We start from the raw sequence: 17,149 nt of genomic DNA on the forward strand, positions 1-17,149 counted from the left end.
TTGTTATTAAATGGATGAAGACTTAGAAGGTATTGCCACAACTTTGCCAAATGAGGTGCTGTACTTCAGCATATGAATGAAGTTGCCTTAGAGTTTATTGCTGCAGACTAAGTATACTTAATGGTTTAATGGTATGAAAACTTGTAAATATCCTAAATTCAAAAGGCCAGAACGCTACTAGGTACAATGAGAGAAGTGTTGAGAGGGCAGCTCTCACACCTGCATAAACCGACTGAGTAGAGAGAAATGATTGTTTCTAAGACTTTTTGATTGCATGTTGTTGCTTGACCTAACCAGTTCAGCCACTGCCTTAAAATAGTTATAAACAGCTTTTGTGGTTAGTGGTACAAATATAACACTTTCTTTTCTTACGGAGAACTAATGAAACATATACTGCACTTTCCCAAGGTGCTTAAACTGTATGTGCTTGACTGGATTTGGATGGCCAAACTTCCATGCGCAGGGCTGTGATAGCGTCGGGCACGCTCAGGAGTTGATCCTGGTCCACCTGCCCAGCTGTTTCCAGCTGCTGAAGCACCAGGGGCTCCCCCAGAGCGGCAGGGCAGGGGGTCCCAGCGAGAGCCCATCCCACGGCCCCGGCCAGGGTGCAGGGCATCCGAGGCATCTCTCCCCATGGCCCCAGCGGGACGAGGCCAGCGGGGGGCTGTGCACAGGGCCCTGAGGTGACCTGTCACCCTGAACACAGTGCTCTTCACCTTAAAAAGAACCTGCAGTCATGACAGCCATTTTTCGTCAGAGGTCACCAAAATGTGGGGGAACTCCAGGTTTCTGATACCACATCTTCAATTTTAGCCGTAAGGAATAGCTATTTTTCCATTACTGCTTTTTTTCAGGTATATAACAATCTTTACTATGTATCTATGAATCCCTTCACAGATATTTTATTTATAGGCTATTTCAGATGGTTTGTTGTGGGATAAGCTCTTGGCAAAATTTCTTATAATTTGTTCCCAGCGGTATTGACCTTAAGATAGATATATGAAGGAAGACATCAGTCATCTGAGTGTGCTTTTGTAAGGCTTGGAGTGTTATTTCAGGGTGAACAAATACAAACTGTCTAAATTAATTTTCATCTGTCACCTTGGCCATTTTGATACTTGGTCTTCTCTTTTAGAAAGCATTAGAAAAGTAATATTTTCATTGACCTTTCTATTTTGTTTTACTTCAGTAAGCTGTTCAAAGGTATAGGTCACAAACTTTGTAGAATAATATACAAGTATAAGGAATGCTGCCAACTATAAATACAATACTTCAAGTCATCATCCTACAAATACATGCCAAGTATAATATTTACTACCATAAGAATCTCATGATTCCACGTCAGATAAGAAATTTGTTTATTGCTAACAGCATGAAAGAAAATTAGTATATCTTCTGTGAGGAGAACTATTTGTGCAGATTCATTAGCCTACACAGTAGTTTCATTTGATGTCAACGTTTATTGCAACTGATACCTGAGCTTATTACATCATTATGAGCAGAGGATAAGGATGCCCAAATGTAAGTTTATGTCATTACCAGTCTGCAATATTTGTGCATTCATTTCATTGCATATTAGTTTGTTAAGGGCATTGAGTCATATTTCCCAAGGACAGGATTCACATATACAATTTTTAAAGACTTCCATAGATTAAAAAAAGGAAAAAAGACACCAGAACAAACTAATATCAACTCTTGCTTTCTATCCCGGTATGAGAATTAGGTTACATAAACAGGCCTCAAACCCTACCAGACTAACTGGGGAAATGCATGGCCTTTATTGGACCTGTCCATGAAAATGCCTTCAGTAAAAATGATGGGCTGTAGTGTCGGTCTGTTCCAGCAAGCCATGCAGTATCTGTCATCTCCTCTGTGGCATTGCAGGGGGAAAGAGGTAGTATCTCGCGTAACTGTCTCACAAAACATTATACCCTAAAAGCTTTATAAATCAAACTGAAGTACCTTGGCGGGGTTTAATTTTATTAAGTGAATCGGGAACAAGATTAATTTAGTCTTGTTTCTTTATTCACGAGTCAAAAGTGAATCATCCTCGAGATCTGTGAATGTATTTATCATGCATAAGTATTCACCAAATAGTTTGAGTGAAGAATTTTTACAGGAAGGATGGTTCACAAACTGTATGCTACAACTGCTATTTGTTATTCATAATTCCTGGCATGTGATGATCACATTGCTTGTGCTCTCTGACTGGATAACGGAAACATTTTAACAGAGAAATGATGGGGAGAAAATCACCACAATTTTGGTACAAAATTGCTAAACTTCTGACGTTCATAAATATTGTCACGGATTTTCAGTACCTGAGTATTTCTAAAAAATTAATGGCACAGCCCTAAGAATTGCAACATATTGATTTCAAGTAATTAGTTTGCTTATATATGTGTGAGTCTATTTTCAATAGTGAACCTGCTCCACTCAAAATTTTGAATAGCACTCAAGCATAATTAGAAGGGTAATGAAATTGTCAAAGGTGACTTAATTAACTGCTGTTTGCATTTATATAGAGTAACAATCTTGGAGTAGGTAGAGTCTTTTTAATTTTTGATAGAGTCACCCCAGATGCTGGAGTGCTAAAACACATCAGTATGTCTCTCTGAAAACGTGTTCAGAACAGCTTACAAACTCAGTCAGTGAATCTGTAATTTGCACTGACTTATGTTAACTGTGTGAAAATGAATGGCATTTTTACAACTGATTGATTTCTGTGGGACTTCCTACACTGGTGCTGCACAGGAAGATAAATAGGATGTGGTGCTTGGTACCTCTAAAAGAGCAGCATATTGGAAGGGAGCCTTTATATTTTAATTGGGGCAGCAATGTACCAAACTCAAACTTTATGATTACTTGGCACAAACCCTATAGATTAATTAGGAAAGAATCTGTGCTTCAATATTTAAGTTTAGAATAAGGTCCCATTTTCTTCTTCTCTGCACACTAACAAATGAGAAGGGAATTGTACAAAGTCTATGTATATGATGTGGGAGAGTAACCTTGAAAATACACAAAAAAGAGTGAGCTTCCCATTTAACTGGCAGGTTTTGTGCTCATTTCAAGTGTCCAACTTGTATACAATATAAGCTTGATGGGCTGTGTTCCTTGCCAGCATAACTGTAGGTAGATCTACACCAGCAAAAACAAGACCTGGCTTATATATATAACATGAAACCAAGAACTTTAAATCATATCTGGAGTATGCCAGACTGAAGGAATACTTAATAGGATGTTTATAATCTCAGCTAGTTCCCTGGTTCCCAGGGAAGTTTACAAACAGGGAGAATGTCGAGGGCCTTGATCTGGGAGATAATTCCCTCACAAAGGCAGGATATGTGACACAAGGCCCGGCCAAGTCGGTTGCTCAGCAGGGGCACAGATGACTAGGAAGGTGTGGAAGGCGAAAAGAGCACGTTCCTTGGTGCCAAGGAAAGCAGTGGTGCCCAAACAGGTCCCTGCTTGTCCTGCATTCCCCCGGCTCCTCTGCCGGGCTCCATAGCAGGTGGGGTGAAATGTGCTGATGCAAGGAATTGGTTAAGCAGTCAGGAGAAAGTACTGAGGATCCTCATAGGGGTGACTCTGCTAGCACTCGCTGCTACAGCTCAGTGTCCTAGAGGAACTGCGTTGCTTTGGGATAGTACTTTTCACTCTCTGTCCTAAAGGACTTATTTTTGTATAGGCATCCCACCCTGAAAGGAGAACTGCAGTGTCAAAGTGGAGACGGGGATGCACAGGAGAGAAGTGTTCAGGAAAAGAATCCATCTGGTGTATTGGGAGAGGCGTGCAACAAGTGCATAGCGGGCTTTCTGTGCCTTTGTAGAGCTGCATTTCTTGATTTAAACTATTCAGCTGTGTCTAAAATTTAAATTTGAGTGCTGAGGGGTATATCAGAGGTGGGAGTAGCTGGGAAAAGTTGTGGCTACAGTAGCAGCATAATGCAACAGGCTCAAGCTGTTAGGACAACTCTTTGTGACTCAGTGCAAACTAGGAAAAAAAATAGCCTTATTAGATTTTTCAAGAAACTCAAATGGTCTGTCACGAGAGTGAAGATGGAAAACATCTCTGCCTCCTCTCAGGCCCAGCTATAGAATCATAGAATCATAGAATGGTTTGGGTTGGAAGGGACCTTAAAGAGAAGGGGGTAGTTCCAGCCCCTCTCCCATGATCAGGGACGTCTTTCACTAGATCAGGTTGCTCAAAGCCCCATCCAACCTGGCCTTGAACGCTTCCAGAGATGAGGCATCCACAGCTTCTCTGGGCAACCTGTTCCAGTGTCTCACCACCCTCACAATAAAGAATTTCTTCCTAATATCTAATCTAAATCTACCCTCTTTCAGTTTAAAACCACTGCCCCTTTTTCTGTCACTACACTCCCTGATAACGAGTCCCTCCCCATCTTTCCTGTAGGCCCCCTTTAAGTACTGGAAGGCTCCTATAAGGTCTCTCTGGAGCCTTCTCTTCTCCAGGCTGAACAACCTCAACTCTCTCAGCCTGTCCTCATAGGGGAGGTGCTCCAGCCCCTTGATCATCTTTGTGGCCCTCCTGTAGACCCGCTCGAGCAGGTCCATGTCTTTCTTATGCTGGGGGCCCCAGAGCTGAACAACACAGTACTCCAGGTGGGGTCTCACGAGAGCAGAGTAGAGGGGTAGAATCACCTCCCTCGACCTGCTAGCCACACTTCTTTTGATGCAGCCCAGGATGCGACTGGCTTTCTGGGCTGCGAGCGCACATTGCTGGCTCATATTCAATTTTTAATCCACTAATACCCCCAAGTCCTTCTCTGCAGGGCTGCTCTCAATCCACTCATCGCCCAGCCTGTATTTGTGCTTGGGATTGCCCCGACCCATGTGCAGGACCTTGCACTTGGCCTTGTTGAACTTCATGAGGGTACAGGTAGGCCAGATTTAGTGATCAAGCCCTATATTTCAGAGTAGATTTTATTTTCTTTACTTTCTTTAATATTCTTAAAAGAGATGTTAGATTTTCATTCATTTAAACAATAGAGTAAGTGCCTCACCTTTGTATGTTATATCTGGACAAAGTTTCCCATAACTAAGTGCATCATCTACCCAAGAACTGTTTGTGTAAGTCTCATAGCCACCTTAAGCACCTTAAATTCTATGTGCATATTCTACTTGAATATTTTTACTTGTGAAGGATGATGTAATATCTGCCTGTTGAGCCTGAGTAGCCGCCGTGCAAAGCCTTGAAACGTTACAGCAGTGAACTTGAGTTGTGAGTGAGGGTTGCGATGTCTGAGCAGGAGAAATGGGTCCGTTAATAAAACTCCCAACCCATGAATGAAAAAAGAGCACTGGGCTGATGAGCTGGAAGAGAAGCAGGCTTGTAAAACATGGGGGAGATATTGATGTATAAAGGGAAAGTAGCTTGAGGCAAGACTCTGATCAGCTAGGTACTACATAAATATGTAACATCTGAGGCCTAACAGGAATCTGTTAGGTGTGGGGCAATATCTGGGGTCCTGTGCTTCATCCAGCTGTTGCAGTAATAAATGTTTCTTGGTTTGGGATCAGGCTGTTGAGTAGCCTCCCTCTTTCCTGTCACCCTAAGAAAAAGCTTCCTCAGATTGTGAAACATGGTGTGACTCTTTTTCCCTCCCAAAACACGAATGTGCTTGCGAGTCCCCTCTGAGCATCACAGTGAAGGGCAGACCTTGTCCTTGGGGAAGCGGAAGAACACGAGGTTTGTGCAGGGCCTTAACACGCTTAAATCCTTGCATCCACGCTGTTCCTGTGTGCACGGTGAAACAGCCAAGCCCTGTGCGCTTTTACTCTATGGACTTGTTCTTGCTTCTTTGCAGAGGGCGAGTGTTGAGTGTCCTGGCAGTGGTCCCGCTAGCAGGTGTTCCCCATTGCTTCCCTCGCAGAAAGCGTCTTCTGCTACACGGGGAGGGAAGGGAGCTGTGAAGCACAAGTTTAGCATGAGAGGGAACAGCATTTTCCCCAGTATAGCAGGGTAGCGAGCTCTTGATAAAACTTGCAGCAGTAATATATCTGCTTTCCTATGTCAGCCTTTTATTCTGACCTCTTGTTGAGGAAAGGAGAGGACTTTCCTTGGCTGGCTTGCCCTCCTGTCATCAAGAAACCAATTTCTGCCACCTGGTTTGATGGCTGTGGGCCCAGGACAGATTACCATCTTCACTCTCTCTCCCTGTCTGTCTCTCTCTCCTCTTGGAAGTCTTCTTTGGATCATCTTCCCCCCCTTACCCTCCTTAATTAAAAAAATATACACACACAACCACAACAAAATATCCCTATTCTGACACATCGTATCTTCCAGACTACACATACATCCTCCATGTTAATTCTTCAGGGGTTAATAGGTTTACTTGCAAAATTTCACTCCCTCTCCTCACACTTGTCTTTCCTGCTCTGCCATATGTGTCCTAAAATCTGCCTTTCAGTTTAGAGCTTGATAATTTTCCAAATAAAAATGTAGCTCTGAAAGCTACATCATCACAACATCCTGCACTTAAATCATCTGAATATTGGAGAGCATAAAGGAGACTTTGCCCATTTTCTCTACCTGCAGTGATGCAGTAGGAATGCAATACGCTTCTCATAGACAATTAGGGCATGCATGACTTAGCTCCAATGTAAATCAGATTACATGCTCAGGTACTGGATTACTTGCCTTGTAGTAGTTTTGCTCTTCGCGGGATCCAGTAAACAGCATGTAGGTCAATTATAGGTCTAGAAGGCCTTCGTTGTTGGGTGATGTTTTGGATGGGTTGATATATGTCAAAATCTATTATATCATAGACTTTTTGTGAATGGTGAAATAAGATCATCAAAGTTTTGACTCTGAAGCTGCTGAAGTCAACTCTTTATTTTCCTCTGAGTTCAGAGTTAAAACAAAACGTGTAGGTGCACGGGGACTGTATTGTTAGGAAATGTTTGCTTCTCATCCTGTAACTTCTGAGGCTAAAACAAACCCTGTATGATTTTTGCACTCTTTGCTCAATGCTCCAGTTGTTTAGTTTCTTCTTCATATAATTTTTTTCTCTTTACAATGTAAAAAGCATTCAGCTGTAAGAGCTATATCTAGTACACAATACCTAAGCACCAACTTGCTAGAATCTGCTTATTTTCTGATTTGTCCGTGATACAGAATACATCTAGATACAAGATAACACATTTCTACAAGCAACAGATTCTAATATGCAATAAAACCACTAGTAAGAATAAGGAATCCCATAAGGATACTTCTAAAGCTTCATATTTGAAAAAAGTATACTTACAATTTTTTTTAAAGCAATCCAAGTAATTTTATCAATATGGTGAATCAGGACTGATTGTTCTTTGATTAGTACAGGCATGTGCATGAGCAGTTTCTTGTAAGTAAGTCGTGCCAAAAATATGCTGGTCTACATTGTCAGTGTGTGGACGTAAATAATGCAATATCCCCCACATCAATTCACTTTTCTGTCTTTATTTTTTCTTAAAATGTAGAAGTGTGTGCATTTGGGTTTTTTGTGTGGAATTGCAATAAAACAATATTCTTTTATTGCAGCACATCACTGAATGATATGGTCTGGCTATATTTTTCTTAGCTAACAGCCTTGAGAAGAGAGCTAGGAGCAGGGCCACTGAAGGCAGTAAGAATATACAGCATCAGTGAGGACTGAGTCATTATTGCTTTCTTTCAGATAGATAGAATAGAGGACAGAAACAAATTTTCCTGATGAAGTCAGACCACTGTCTAAGGTATTTCTGTATAGTTACTTAGAAAGTGTCATAGGCCTCCAGGTTGTGCTCTGAAATACTCACATGCAGGCCAGCTCCATGAACTACATCAGCCCAACCTTGTGCACAAGTTGGTAAACCCTACTGAGGGGTGAAATATAGGATTTTGTGTTTGGCCTTGTGCTAATTTGGTTAGAGAGCTTCTTGGATACAGCTGGTGCTAAGCCATCTGGTTCAGAGCATGGCCAGAGCGAGCAAGCGGCTATCTGCATCTTATAAAGTAGACGTGCCCTTCTTTAATGAGAAAGGCAAACAGGAGTTTGCACTGTTGGGGACGTGAGGTTTGGGGGGAGGGTTTGTAAACTTTCTGGCATTGAAAATTGGAAAGAGCTTTTTGTGTATATTCAAGCAGCAAGAATAAGGAAAGCTGTGGGTTATGACCTCTACGTATCACTTTTAATATCATACCTATTGTGTTATGCCAGTTTGTACAGGCTGAAGTCTTGGAATGTGATTGGTTCAAATTACAGAATAAACAGGGGAGGAAGTTGGTGAAAACTGGTGTTATTTACGGAAGGGCATCCTTAAAACTGTGTTGCCGTGGGAGGTTGGAGACACAAGCATCTGCTGTGTGGACAAATTTAGTTATAAAACCAGGTTCCCTTATAGTCAGTGGAGCATACCTATCAAATCTGGGCCTTAGCTCACTTGCTTTCCGTGGAGGACTTTCATCTTGTTTGAGCAGAACTGGAATTTTGACAGAGATGCTTGATTAGAATAAATGGAGCATTCCTATCAAATGCAGGCAACTAATGAATCCATGGGTAAGCTCCATTAATTTCAATACACTGCTAAATGTGTTAAATGTTGAGAGAGAGGTTACTGCGTATATGCACTTACCAATTTTCTTAATGCTAAATTCTAGCTGATTTGAAGTTCTTTTTTTAGATTCCATAAAGCATGAGTATAACCAATGTTTTCATATTTAGAAAGGTAAATAAGCATCTGTTCTGTGGTATAAAAAAACAGGAAAAATAATCTGAAAATGTTTTGGTTTTTTTTTGGTAGGATCTTCCATTCAAAAGTAGCTTCATTTAGTGCCTTCATTTTCAGAAAAATTGTTTCAGGCCTAGAGAAAATCTTTGCCAATTTTCGTCACAGAACAAATTTTGCTTTTGTACTAATCCGCTTCTCCCCCCCAAAATAGGAAAACAACAACAATAAACAGCCTAAACAACAATACCATAAACAGGATGGTATAATTTGCGTTCTTATTTTACAATGCATCATTTCCGTGTATTTGGATAACTCATGTCACATCAACAGACACTAATTTAAACTCCACCTATTTTCCAAAATACTGTCACTGATAAATTTGGTCCATGGAGTTTTAGGAAACGTAAGTTTCAGCACAGGTTAAGTAGGTGACAAGCCAAGGAGAAGAGTGTAAGAGAGTTAAAACTGGCCGTTCCTCCTCCTTTTAACACCCTTGTGAGGAGCAAGAGTGATTTGCACAGTATGTAATCCCATTTACATCCAGTTAAAGAAAGTTGTCTTGTCCTTTCCGTATCCACACTTTCATACACCCCACCTCCATCCTTCTGCACTTCCTACAGAGACTTGCATCAATAGACTGCTTGATAGGAAATCAAATCCTGCTATAGGTTTTACAATAAGGGAATACAAGCAGGTATCAGTTGACTCTTTTAATCTCTCTTGCTGGGACTTTGTCTTTCTTTAAGGATTATCTCCATTGCAAGACAACCACCTTGGTTGGGAAAAGAAAGGCTAGAGATTCCTTACAACACTTGCACTGTTCAGTGTATATACATCAACATATATAGTGAATCACAGAAAAGTCATGGCCTTGCCGCAGTTGGTGGCTGTTGTCCCTGGTTATACCCTCTGAAGAGTTTCTCTCCACGGTTTTTTAACTCCCCTTCAGGCAGTGGTGGGCTGCAATTAGATCTCTCTCTGCCTCACAACCTATGTGAAACAAATCCAGCTCCCTCAGCCTTTCCTTCAAGGTTTCCTTTAGGTTCCAGCTGCCATGGTGGCCTGCCACAGAGCCCTCTCCTGCTTCTCAGCAGCCTTCTTGAACTGTGGAGGGGCAACCCTGGCACGCTATTCCAGCTGCTGTCTTACCAGCACTGAGTGGAGAGGGATAACAACTTTTCTTGATCTGCTGGCCATACACTTAATGTAGCCAGTATGAGATGTGCTTCATCTGTGATCAGAGAGTATGCTGTTGGCTCATTTTCAGCTTGGCACCAACCTCCAGGTCCTTTTCAGCAAGGCAAAATGTCTGTAAAGATATATGCATCCTTGGGGGTGGGGGGAATGCAGTCTTTAAAAACAGCACTAACGGCTTCCTCCTCTCCCCTTTCAAAAAAGAAAAAAAATCCCACTGATGCCTCCTTGTGAGTATGTGGTTGGAAAGAATGATAATGTTGAAACGAGGAAACAACCAAAATCTGTTGTTTCAAGGTATCTCCAGCTAAAGCAGGGTCTTTAAAATCAAGCGATTCCCAAACTCTATAACTACTAGTAAAAATATTTACTCCATAGTATTAAATCACAAGCTTTCAAAGAATATTTTCACAAAACACACAAATACAAAGTTAAAATAGTAAGGAGGCTGTCATTGCTGCTAATACACTGAGTTCTGTATCTGTCTACGTATTGTCACAATAAAAATAAATAGAGCATATAAGCCAAGCACTTTCTTTTTTTGGTATTGGTTATAAGAAAAAGGTCGCTTTTCAACTTTTTTTAAAAACATCCCTCAGTGGGATGCCTGTTATGTATGAATCTTTTTGCTGAAAGGAATTTGAAAAAAACCTGTAAACAGAAAGCAAACCCCCTTTTGATATAAGTGAAATTTTGTTCAGTATCGACTGTTATTAGCCATTAGATGATAAGTAGACAGATTGGATAGATGTTTCTTGAAATCCTACATAGTATGCAGAGCATGCCTTCATTGTGCTTCCTGGCATTATAAGATAATATGCCTTTTTTGGAAATATAATGGTCAGTTCTGTTAAATCATGTTCAATCAGCTTATATAATAACACCTATATTTTGTTATTCATTTCAGATTTCAGAGACCTATGCCTTCCTACCGAGAGAAGCGGTGACACGATTTCTAATGAGCTGCTCAGAGTGCCAGAAAAGAATGCATTTAAACCCAGATGGAGCGGATCATAAAGGTAGTTTTAGTGTCAAATAGTGGGATGTAAAGTCATTTTATTCCTACTACCCATTTATATTTTCCTAGCTTAAGTGAGGGTTCATAAAAAATTGGTAGACTGGAACAGTTCAATAAGTCAGATCATCTCATTTGCTTAAGCTGGAAGGTAGTGAATCTTCTGCTTTCACTTAAGGATGGAGTGTAATACCATATGCACTCTCAATAGAAAGTTAATTTTATCTGGAGGAAATAATTTATTTTGCTATGGAAATGTTTATGTGGGGGCTTAAACATAAGGAATAGATAGGGTGCATGTGCTGTGGTCATTTAGGGTAGAAGAACTCATCACTTTTCAGGGTTTGAATTTGATTATCATTTTTCTTTGGGAGACTTCCATCTGTACAGCCTACAAGCGATTGCAAATGCCAAAGTTAGAACTAAATGACATAACTGTCTGACTTTGACTGCAGAGTAGGCTGAAGTAGCCTCCACAATTAACATATAATGCATAATAAATATTTTTATTGCAGATAATGGAAAACCTCCAACTTTGGTGACCAGTATGATTGATTACAACATGCCAATTACTATGGCTTATATGAAACACATGAAGCTGCAGCTACTAAATTCACAGCAAGATGAGGTAAAACCTGAAATCTTTTGTTTTTCTGTTCTCCTGTGTTCTTGAAGATGATTGTTGATCCCATCTTTATAATTTCATTGCTCATATAGTGAGTCTGAAACCAAACCAAGGCTGTTTGCAAGTAATCAGGTTGAGAGAAAATGTCATGACTTACCACCCCTCCATGGTTGGGTGTAATATGCTGTACTGCTTTTAGTTACCTGAAGGTGCCCTTTTACTGTCTGGACCAGCAGAAAGGGTAACGGGGGCAGCATGTTCACCCAAGACTTAGTGCTGTGCTCAGCAGTGACTTTCATTGTCTACTTCTAGAAAGCAATACCATCAACAGCTGAAATGAATGCCAGGGTGTTCTCAAGGTTAGCAGCCAGGATGCAACACATTATAGTGAGACAGATGGAAGCCCTGGCAACATCAGTTGAAATCTTTAAGGCAAAAAGCTTGATAAATAAGAGTAGGGGTTGCTTTTGAAACTTTGAATAAAAAGACAGGGGAAAAAAAAGGGAGAGAAGTAGGCTGAGAATCAAGCTTCTTCAGAGAGAATCGGAGTTGAATTATATTTATTTCTTCTTGAAAATTATTTTCTTTCTGTGATTTATCCACAGTTTTCCCAGATCTTAAGAAGTGCTTCATCAATTGGATGGCACCTACCAAATTATTTGTAATAAACTCATTTTGCTAGAAATGTGTTCATTTACCATTTGAGCTGCCAAATAGTTAGAAGCCCAGCTATGTGCCAGCCAAAAAGCAGTCCTGCATGCTGTGTCCTTCTGCCTGACTACAAGATTTTTTTTTTAATAAAGAAGACCTTCAAAAACATCCTTAGCAGCTGGATTATGTCAAAGGCCCTGACTGACTCCTGACTTCTGTGGAGTCAGGCAGATTTAGTTTCATAATAAGTAGACATGGGCTATTGGTGGAAATTTATGAATTATTCAACACCCATAGAACGGGGATTTCATCAATTTTCTAGAAATATCAGGATTCTTGTTTCACTTTTGCCTTTTTTTTAATTGTGGAGGGTGTGGGGAGAGATCCCCAGCTCAGAGTTCTTAATGCACAAATACAGCCTGGTCATCTTTCCCTCCTATTGAGTCTCCCTTCTGCATGCTGCCCCTTTTCAGGGATCTGGCAGCAGGGTTTCAAGCAGCAGGAGAGAAGAGGCTTTATCCCTGCGGTAGCCTTAGGAGTTAAAGGACTCTTTGTTTTTTCCACTTCCTCCCTTTGAGAATTACTCCTCCCACAACAGGGTCAAGGGCTCATGCTGGATCAGGGCCACCTGCCACAGTGCCTCTACAGCCTGAATGTTTAGGTGTAGTCTTTCTGGTCTGATGACTGAAATCTGTGTTAAACCAGTTTTTCGTCTAGATGAACCGGTGGAGATGATACGTTGGCAGCAGGAAGCACCATGGCTTGGTACCTCCCTGCCCAGCTCGGTTTTGCAGCTCTAATATTACTGTGTATGAAATGTTTGTAGCACTGGACTTAGGAAGATAAAAGTAATTTTTGATACGTTTTAGTAATAATGTCTTTGCCAGGGCAGAGTGGGCACAAGGAAAGTTCTCAAGATGATCTTTACGTCTTTTCTCAAGGCAGAGTTTTGCTAAGAATTGCTTTTTCCTTCGGGCTGTACATTTGTTGCACTGAGAACAAAATGGCAATGAAAATGGTGTAGTACAAAGCAGGAAGATTTCTGGTGCATACATTCAAACTATTTAATGCACTTAAAAAACATGCTTGGGTTTGTAGGAAGACTCTGTTTCCAAGGTTTCATCAATCATATCTGTATTCTTGTGGAGGGGGTGGAATTGAGACAGGAGTAAACTTGGATCCCACGACTAGCTAGCACAGTGACTGAAAGCCTCCTAATTCTCTCATCCTCAATTCATCATTTTTAAGCTGAGGCCATCGATGAAAGGGAAACAGGCTTCATCTAACAGGAGAACTCATCACTGTGTGGGAATTTACAGCTGTGCTACAACCGGTACAAAGATGCCAGTGGCTCCCAGCTCCTCTCCCCATGCCTGTGTGTCCACACAGATTCAGATAAATGTTTACACAGTTTGGGGAGTGAGGTGGAGACATTCTGCAGAGTGCTGTAGGCAAAGACAGGCTGCCCGTGTGTGTTGTTTTATACCTATGGAAGCGTTGGATAGCCAGAGCTCCCTTTCTGGGACCCCATACAGATTGCCTAACCTCAGAATGGGAAAATGTAAGCTGCTGCTTGCTGGTTCCTGCAAGATTCAATGAGAATAAAAAGGACTTGGTATGGGGTCTCTAGTTACTAGCCCTCTTGTGCAAAATACTATGGAAACAGTTACTAGTGTGCAGTAATGGAGTATCCTCATAGTTGAACAAATTGCATTTGTCAGATTATCATATCACATAAACCCTGTGTTTTCCTTGCTGCTCTTTATGTGCTCTGCTTGTTTCCTTATATACACAAAGATTTAGCATGATTACACTCCATTCCAGGTATGAGTGAAACAAACAGGAACGAGTGAACTGCACATATAATGTGAACAGCGTACGATGTTTTCTGACATGTCTCTGAAACTTTCCGTTTGCAGGATGAAAGCTCTATAGAAAGTGATGAGTTTGATATGAGTGACTCAACTAGGATGTCAGCTGTGAACTCTGACCTCAGCTCAAACCTGGAAGAGAGAATGCAAAGTCCTCAGAACCTCCAGGGCCAGCAGGATGGTAAGGCTCTCGTTTCGTACAGAAAATGCGGTATTGCCTTGTCTTTTTCCCATTCTGTGCCTTCATTTAGTACCTGCTGTGTCTTTTTCTTCCTAGTGTGTTTCATTAGGTAATCTGAAATGTATGTTCCCTATGTCTCAGCATGAAGAGGATGAAGTTGGGGTTTTTTGTGGGTTAATTTATTTGTTGCTTAGGCAACAGGTGAGTGCTTAGACCACTATATGTTAAGTATTATTATTTTACTATTTTTATATATGTAGTGTGACCATACACAGGCATAAAAGGAAATGAAACTCAAACCTTTCTGAGGCAACCCAGAAGGCTGAGAAAGTTGTTTTTACTGGTTGAAATGAGGGAGAGGGGTGTGACAGAAGCATGGTTATTTGAGAGCTAGGAATTGGGATGTGATATTCAGAAGAAAGGATGAAAAAGACAAACTCTGATAGGGAAATACAGGTAAAAGAAGAGAAAACAGAATAAGCAGCATTGTAAATTTGAATGTTAATTATTTCTAGGTTAGTTACAACACAAAGCTAATTTGTTGGTGAAAGAGATGGAAGTTTTACTTTGCATAGAAGATGCATAGATGAGTACTCTTTGATTTCAGCCCTTGTTATAGAACAAGTTAGATGAGCCTGGTTTGGAATGAACTTTCTCCTTGGCTATGGAGCTCACAAAGACCCTGTCCACTACAGACTGCGACAGTGGCTCATGAGTGGCACGGGAACGTGCAACGCCCAAAGTGCAGGTCTATTCTATTGCTATTAGAAGCAACACATTGGTATTCCGTACTTGTTACTCTGTAATTTCCTGATCATGTGTGCCAGTTCAGAAGTGCTTCTTATATTTCTCCTGAACACTAAATATATGGGATTTGACAGTTAAGCTGGATTCTTTCCACTTTATGCATCGTGGTCAATTGCTAGCTGGTAAGCTATTTAGGTGAGAATGGGTGTGCTGCATAGTGGCTGATAGGATCTGGTGATAGGTAGGACCTTCTGCTGTGTTGGTCTCCGGACAAATAAAGGAGGAGGATGTCTATGATAATTTGGTAGGCCAGATTCTAACCACAGCTGCCTTTTGTCTCAGTGTCCTCAAGCTATCACAAAATTTGTGCAACTTTTGACTTAATTTCTATCTGCGTGTGTTCCCTAAAGGAGCGGTCCTGAAGCACAAGATGTAGGGAAAGCCAGTGCACTTTTCTGTTGAAGTTTGACTTTTCAGGGCTAATATATTCTAATAATACTGCTAAGTTAGAGTTTTCAGGGATACTTTGGAAGGTGTCATTTTTATGTATCTGGCTTTCAGTGCAAAACTGTGCTTTAGAGGTTTTTGCTTACCTATATACTCAATCTTTCACATACATAGAGTGTTTCTTAATAGTAATTGTGTGCATGTATATGTCTGAAATAAAGATCATAGCTCAGTACAGTAACCTATGAAGAAATGCCTGTCATACATGTCTTAATACCTGCCATAACCAGATTCATGTGCCACACCTAATCATATTAGAAGATAAGTACGAATGATAAAATGCTGCAAATCTGTCACTTGCTATTTAAAATGTATGGGAAATAAATACACTGTCATCTTTGAACTGCAGGTAGTGTGATCTTACAGAATTGCTTTAAATCTCTCAGCTTTCCTTCCCTTCCTCCCAGATGGTACTTGCTCACCTTCCTAAGGCAATCCTATTTTTTGCTGCATCTTCTGGCTAAAGCATCTGCTGATAGATTTGAAATAGCAGCTCTTCCTGCTTCATGGTTTTCCTGTGCTAGCTGTTGTCAGGTAGCAAACCTGAGTGTGGCTAGTTATAGCAACACTGCTTTTTCAGATATGGGAGAAGGGGCTGAAGGAGGAACTGAAAGACATTAGAGAAGGGGGAAGAAAGAAGAATGATAGGAGAGGGCAGGAAAAAAGAAGACTGGAAGAAAATAATGAACACAGAGATAGAGGGATGGAAGTGGGAACAGAAAGGAGGGAAGACAAAAGGGAATTTAAATGAACTTAGCAGTACAATCCCTTTTGCTGTCCCAGCCTTCACTGTAAAATTTTACAAATTTAATACTTAATTATAGCACATGCACACCAGAATCATCACCAAAGCATGAATTTGTGTGTCTAAAGTGATTCCTGACCCCTTCCCTCAAACATTCTCTATGTCCATGAGAGTCATGGACATGTATGTCAGCCACCACATTCAGTCTACAGATAAAGACACTTGGCATTTGGCTCATCTGAAATGTCTTTGCTGTGTTCTGGCAAGTGAAAACTTACTGCTGCATAAGGTTGCCTGTGCACACACGGTTGGGAATGGTGTCTGTGGTGGAATGGGAGAGCACAGGTCTTCTGCTGCCCCAAGCATGTCCCCACTGGGAGAATGATTTGCTAATGGGAATCATTAGGAAAACTGCTGCCTGGGGTGAATTAGTGACAGCTCCAGTGTACCTAAAGGTGATGTGTTCTGTCACTTTGCTTATCTGGCTTTCCATGTGAGGTGGCATGAGAATATTTTGGGACATCTGGGTTTTTTTCCATGGATTTCCACTGATTTGGTACTAGGATATAAACAGAGTCCATGTACCCTAGAGGAATGTAATAGTGAGCTGGGTCATGCCACTGGGGGATAGATGAAGGCTCCTCTTCCAGTTCAGTTTATCAGAGCATAGTGGAATGCTGACACTATCTATGTAAAAGGAATAAGATGCTTTTGTACCCTCTTCCCTTGGGGGTATACCTGCATCGTATTTAGACAGGCATTTGGCTTTGGGACTCCATTGCAGAGCTCATACTAGAAAATTTGACCTGAGGTTTCTCAATGTCTTCCAGTCTAGTACGCTGTGTTCTGTTTCTCATGGTTAGGTTGTTTGAACCTAAATAGAATAAAGGCAAATATGA

The 17,149-nt window shown here is 41.0% G+C and overlaps 1 protein-coding gene across 4 annotated transcripts in view; it reads left to right on the forward strand.

Moving 5' to 3' along the window:
- Positions 1–17,149, forward strand: part of NOL4 (nucleolar protein 4) — a 195,570-nt gene that overhangs the window by 35,510 nt on the left and 142,911 nt on the right. For all 4 annotated transcript variants that reach the window (XM_050891571.1, XM_050891573.1, XM_050891574.1 and 1 more), the window contains exons 3-5: positions 10,816–10,927; positions 11,439–11,551; positions 14,119–14,251. In XM_050891571.1, coding sequence (XP_050747528.1) covers positions 10,816–10,927; positions 11,439–11,551; positions 14,119–14,251 — 358 coding nt within the window. The remainder of the gene's footprint in view (positions 1–10,815; positions 10,928–11,438; positions 11,552–14,118; positions 14,252–17,149) is intronic.

Source organism: Gymnogyps californianus, chromosome 2 (genome assembly GCF_018139145.2).
Source record: "Gymnogyps californianus isolate 813 chromosome 2, ASM1813914v2, whole genome shotgun sequence".
Classification (NCBI taxonomy): Eukaryota; Metazoa; Chordata; class Aves; order Accipitriformes; family Cathartidae; genus Gymnogyps; species Gymnogyps californianus.